Here is a 6,045-nt window from a genome sequence, read left to right as displayed (position 1 = left end):
CTGGACATAATGGCACATGCCTGTAAAACCCGGCATTTCAGCTACAGAGTTTGAATCCAGGCTAGATTACAAAAGACTCAGTCTCAAAAATTAATTTTTATGGCAGGGACATAGCTCTGTGGTCTTGCCTAGCAAACACAAGTCCTGGGTTCAATCCCCTCAGCACAAAACCAAAACCAAACAAACAAAAAATCATCAAGCCTAACACTACAACCCATAAGAGCCAGCACCGAGCTAGACAAGTCTGTGGGTTCCCAGCAGTCAGGTGGCAGTGAGAATGCTGACCTGCAGCACTGACAAAGTCCCAGGCAGCCACACTGGCAACTCGGAGGAACCGGTTTCTACAATGTAACCCTATCTGCCTTCTTAAGACTCTAATCCCGAAACCAGGTGCATGCCTTTAAGTTCAGCAGTTTGTGAGGTTGAGGCAGGAGGATCACAAGTTCAAGGTCACCCTTGGCTATATAACAAGTTTCAGACAGTTGACACCTCAGACTCCACCTCTAAAAAAATTTTTTTTAAACCTTGCCTGAAGATCCAGCTGAGTGATGCCACACTTGCTTGCCTAGTAAGCCTTGGATCCATCCCTGCCCTCTCAAAACCAAAGCCAAAAGCCTAAACCCAATCATTCTGTGTAGCTGATGCCATCATTTCTTCCCCAACACACATACACACACACACACACACACACACACACACACACACACACGAAGAGCATGCTCACCAGATGGCTCAGTGGGTAAAGAAGGCTGACACCAAGCCTGAAAATTACCTTCTCCCTGACACACACATACAATAAGACAAAATAAATGTATGAAGGAAAAAAAAAGTGCTTGTAAGCAGAACACTTTTCAAGTCGCTCTTTCTTTGCCAGGGCAGTGACAGTGGCGTTGTATCACTATTTCTGATAAGGATCTTCCAGTGTAACCTAATCCATCTTCCTTCAACCGGACAAGCACTGACTCCATGATATGATTACAGGATTCCTCCCATCCCCCAATTCATCACACCCACACACCCTACTGTGGAAACTGAAAAAACACCTTTGCTCCTCCCTGCTGAGGCCACTCATTTTCAGCCCATTTCTCTAAACACTATTTCTAACACCTCTGGTAAAGACCAAAAGAGATGGGGAAGGAAACAGCCCAGGCATCCCAGCAGGGAAACCAGCTCCTGTGACAAACCCAGGCCATCAAGGCACAACTGGAGGCCAGCAAAAAGGCTCAGTAGGTAAAGAAGCTGCTCTTGACAATCGGAGTTCAATTCCCAGGATTCAGGTGATGGAAGTTTAACACACACACACACACACACACACACCACAGCGGTAGGGTGAAGTAGAAGGAAATCGAAAGGGAGACAGAGACAGAGAGACAGAGACAGAGATTTGCCTATGTGTGATGTATTGCTAGGTGTGATGCAATCCTAGAACTTGGGGGGGAGGGGGGAAGGATGGCGGCAGGAAGAAAATCAAGTTCAAGGCCAGTGTGGCCAAAACAGAAAAAGCAAAACCTTGGATTCCCCAACCCGCAATGACAATGGAGAAGAGTCTGAAAAAGAAAACTTTAATAAAAAAAATCATATACAACTTCAGGTTCATGCTAAGTTCTCCCTCTCGGCCTTCCGAGAGGGAGAGTCGGTTTTCCACTGCATTCAGACAAACTGAAGACGTCCCCACAGTGGACAGAGTTCCGCCCCTTTTACAGGCTAACACCGACAGCTTCTACACAGCCTTGAACAGTGTCCATGACATGAGTGACTAAGCAGCAAGTCTGGTTTCCCACGAAGTTCAGAAGGCCAGCTTCTTCATCAGCAGATAAACTCTGGAGTCCACCTCAAATCCATGCAGGTTGTTGGCATCACCCTGAAGCCTCATGAGCAGGCCCCCATAGGACACGTACGCAGAGCTGAAAGAGAAGGCCCTTGTCCTGAGCCTAAACTCTACAGCAGCTGCTTCCCAGCAGCTCCCACCCATGGTTTAAAAAGGCCTAGTATTCTGTCACCGGGAACCAAAGATTAGGAGAGAAATGAATGCATGTAGACATGTGCATTAAGTCCAGAGCTAGGAGACATACAAATGAAGATGTCACCATTCTCTGCAACGTTATACAGCTACTAGACTGTTTAGGTAGGAGCTGCAGAGATGGCTCAACCGGAAGATCACTAGGTGTTCTTGCAAAATGCAGAAAACCTGGGTTCACTTCCCAGCACCACACAGCATCTCATAACCACTTTAATTCCTCTTCTGACCTTGGTGGACTCATGCCTGCACATGATACACACACACATACAATAAATACATTTTTGAAAATGCTAAGGAGCCAAGAGAACGGCTCATGCCTTTAATCCCAGCAGCAGGAGGCAATAAAGTGGATCTCCTGAGTCCAAAGGCAGCCTGGGTCAGTCCCAGTCCAGGCTACCTTGTCTCAAAAAAAAAAAAAAAGTTTGGGGAGCTTTCAACTAATAAGAAAAATATTGTAAAGGGTCTTAAAGAGAAAAGTAAACACTTAAAAAAAAACTATTTAAACTCTTTGTTTGTTTCTGTTTTTAAAATAACAGGGTCTCACTATGTAACCCTGGCTGGCCTGGAACTCACTCTGTAGACCAGGCTGGCCTGGAATGCACAGAAATCCACCTGCCTCTGTCTCTCCAATGCTGAATTACAGATATCTGCCACCACAGCAGCTACTCAAACTCTTTATCTAAAAGATTCCCTAGGTGACTATTGTTCTTCTTCTCATTTTGTTCTTTTTCTGTGCTTCAAGTTTCTGACAACCACACTTTTTAAACATCATTTTAAAGAAAAGGGGAAAAAAAATTCAGGCAGGGAAACCAAAGATCCAAGGGTTGGGCTACAGAGAAGCAATACATACTTAACCAAAACAAACAAACAAACAAACAAACAAACAAACAAAAAAGGCCTGATTATGCATAGTGCACGTGTTCTCCAGCAAGATGCTCTGTTGTCCTTCACAAAGCAAGATAGCTCGTGCCTCCTCTGGACTACAGGGTCTTGAAAACCCTGACTATGGTGCCGCTGAGTGACCCACATACAGGCTGGAAACTGTTCCCAAGACAAATTCTTCCACCTAGGTTTGGAATACTAGAAACAAAGGGGGGTGGGGGTGGGGAGAGGGCGGCAACACAGAAGTAAAAGCCTGGCCCAACCTCAGAGCAGGGAGGGAAAAGACTTTTCCTAGACAGTGTTACTTACAGGCGTGTGGCTGCTTCAGTGGAGGTCTCATCCCCTTCGATCCTGTACACTTTCCCATACATGACATACTCAAACTGGTCAGCCCTACAAACAACAGACTGGTCACTCTTCATAGTAAGAGTCTACGGGAACTTTAGAAATGGAGACTGATGAGGTACACATGCAGAACCATGACCTTCCTTGGCCCCCACAGAAATTCTGTGAGGTACACATGACCATCTGTATTTCATTGATGAGGAGACAGAAGGCTTTGAACTGAAAACTCAGGTTGAGTCGTGGCCTTTTAGCCCTATTCCAACTGGCCTCAAACTCACAGTCAGACAGACTTGTGCTTCTGTTTCCCAAGTGCAGGGACTAAGGGTGCTGGTCACCAGACCTACTACTCCATAGTCTTTCTATCACACCAAGCTCCCTCACAAGACCTAAGTTACTATGTAATCCTTTCCTCAGCCTTAAAGACCTAACCCTGAACCAAAGGCGGCACATAACCTTAATTCCAGCACTGAGGCAGAGGAGGTAGATGTGACTCTAAGTGCAAGGCCAGCCTGATCTACAGACCAGGTCAACCAGGTCTCTACAAAGTGAGAAGACCCTGTCCCACATAAATAAATAGATGCAATTCACAAGCTTATGATCACTGCTCTCAGTAATGAATAAAACTAGTCATCTGAATTTTTTTCAATTTTTTTAGACACAAGGTCTCATGTAGCCAAGGCTAGCCTCAGACTTGATATGAGGCCAAACATTTTCTTGAACTCGTGAACCGTCTCCTGAATCCTGGATTATAGACAAAAGCCATCACATCCAGGTCTAGTTGTCTGAATTCTTTTTTTTTGTTGTTTTTTGTTTTTTTGGTTTTTTTTTTGAGACAGGGTTTCTCTGTATAGCCCTAGCTGTCCTGGAACTCACTCTGTAGACCAGGCTGGCCTTGAACAGAAATCTGCCTGCTTCTGCCTCCCAAGTGCTTATGCTGGAATTAAAGGCGTGTGCCACCACTGCCCAGCTAGTTGTCCGAACTCTAATTGCAGCAATGCCTTTAAGGTAATTCAGATTCCACTGACAGCAATCATTTATCTCTAGAAGTAAAGACTTTCCTATATACTTACGTTTTTCTTTCTTTATAATATATACATAATATAGAACATATGTTATATAACATTATATGTAATATATAATATGTACTATATATTATATGTAATGTACAACATTATATATAATATATAAATAAATTATATATTATATTACTTCATTACATTCTCATCATAGTTACTTATATATAGTATTAACATATGTTATTATATACTATAACATACATGTTATATATTATATCTAATATATAACATTATATAACTTATGTTATACATTGTCATGTAATGTGCATAGTATATAATACATATTGTATCCAAGAAATCAAATTTTCTATAACATATAGTTATACATATGTATATCCATAATCTACATATTATACTTTCTCTGCACTATATTCTTATCTTAGTCACTTGTTTACTGCTACCTCACCTGGAAGGCCTGTCATCTGTGGGGTTGTATTCACCATCATCCAAGGTACCATCTTCATACAAAGTACTAGCTATAACCAACCGGAACTTGTCACCTGAATAGAGCAGCAACATCAGGGTAAAGAAGTAGACACCTAAGACCAAAATCCTCTTGCCATTGCCCGTATTCAATACTTACCTAAGTCCACAGGGTAAATCTGAATGTTTACATCTAAGATGAGGTCCATCTTGAAAGATTCACTCTCACAGTGCAGCCGGGATACTGGGGAAGAGTGCATGACAGACATGATTACAAAGTCTATCGATGCCAGCTTGGGGTCAAATGCAAGAGATCAAATCATCTAACATGCACACACCCACCAGCCTCCCACAACTGCAATCAGAATCAGATTCACAAGAGGGAAGAAGGCAGTAACCTCAGCAAGTGACAGGGTCCCAAGCAAGCGGCAAAGCTCCTCCAGCAGTGGCCAGTCTCCAGGCTCTAACTAAAAACGCCTGGATGATTTAGACTAGAGTCTCACTGGTCCTGAGACTTCCTCTTTCTAGCAGGAGACACTGCTGAGGGAATCTGAGGGATGTATTCAAAACTGACATCTGTCTTAAGACATTTGCCTCCAGGCTAAGCGACACCAAGAAGAAACAACTTCCGGATCGTTGGGAAAATAAATACACCAAGCGGTCAACTGAATGAAATTCAGAGAGCTTCGGAAAGAGCTAACTTGTTCTTAGGCTAATACAAAATTATTGGTTAGGAAGGCAGGTAGGTAACTCGCTGCAAGACCTGGGGTAACAAAAGAGATAAGGCACCATCTACTTTTTCCAAGAATAAAGTTCAGAGCACGGTAGAGCACATAATAACTGTGTAGGGAGTTAGAAAGGTTCCCAGGGGTATGCCAGCACCCAGCTAAGGGCCACCCACCGGGCACCAGGCACCGCAAATATAATAGAAAAAGCTGTCTCAAGTTTCTCATTCACGAAAAAAAAAAAAAAACTGTTTCCTGAGGGAGGTACCGAGAGGGTGGGGCGGGCCAGCCACTTGGGGTGGGTGGGCATGTTGGCCACTTCCCTCCTACCGCCCCGACACCGCTTACCTCGGTCAAATTTCTTGCCTTCTGGGTCGATGTCTTTCACATCGAAAATATCCTCGAACAGGATGCCCGCCATCGCGAAGGGCACGAAAGCTGCAGAGGATGTGAGCGCGCGGCCACCACTGGGGATTCGCGCACCCCCTCACGTGGAGAAAAGTAAGACAGGGCAGAGTACCGCCCCAAAAGCGGCAACGAGGCCGAGGGCGCGTGCGCACGGGCTGCAGTCACG

General features: G+C 44.3%; 1 protein-coding gene across 3 annotated transcripts; it reads right to left on the bottom strand.

Moving 5' to 3' along the window:
- Positions 1-1,541: 1,541 nt before the first annotated feature.
- Polr2h (polymerase (RNA) II (DNA directed) polypeptide H) lies at positions 1,542-5,988 on the bottom strand. 3 transcript variants are annotated; one of them, XM_030249115.1, is made up of 5 exons: positions 5,648-5,755; positions 4,907-4,990; positions 4,730-4,823; positions 3,212-3,295; positions 1,542-1,904 (listed from the first exon to the last, which is right to left on the bottom strand). In XM_030249115.1, exons 1-5 carry the CDS (start codon positions 5,697-5,699, stop codon positions 1,787-1,789), a joined length of 432 nt encoding a protein of 143 aa, XP_030104975.1. In that variant the 5' UTR covers positions 5,700-5,755; the 3' UTR covers positions 1,542-1,786. The 3 variants fall into 3 exon arrangements, with proteins under 3 accessions (XP_030104975.1, NP_663607.1, NP_001343352.1); NM_145632.2 differs by lacking the exon at positions 5,648-5,755 and adding an exon at positions 5,820-5,988 and having other exon boundaries at positions 1,549-1,904; NM_001356423.1 differs by lacking the exon at positions 5,648-5,755 and adding an exon at positions 5,145-5,637 and having other exon boundaries at positions 1,549-1,904.
- Between the last annotated feature and the right edge of the window lie 57 nt (positions 5,989-6,045).

Source organism: Mus musculus, chromosome 16 (assembly GCF_000001635.26).
Source record: "Mus musculus strain C57BL/6J chromosome 16, GRCm38.p6 C57BL/6J".
Taxonomy (NCBI): domain Eukaryota; kingdom Metazoa; phylum Chordata; class Mammalia; order Rodentia; family Muridae; genus Mus; species Mus musculus.
This window is presented reverse-complemented; position numbering and strand designations above follow the sequence as displayed.

Excerpts from the sequence above, each read along its gene's own strand:
- Polr2h (NM_145632.2), bottom strand. The coding sequence starts at position 5,892 with ATGGCGGGCATCCTGTTCGAGGATATTTTCGATGTGAAAGACATCGAC. Across the intron at positions 4,824-4,906 it reads GATTTACCCTGTGGACTTAG|GTGACAAGTTCCGGTTGGTT; the intron begins GTAAGTATTGAA and ends TGCTCTATTCAG. Across the intron at positions 3,296-4,729 it reads ACAGATGACAGGCCTTCCAG|GGCTGACCAGTTTGAGTATG; the intron begins GTGAGGTAGCAG and ends TGTTGTTTGTAG.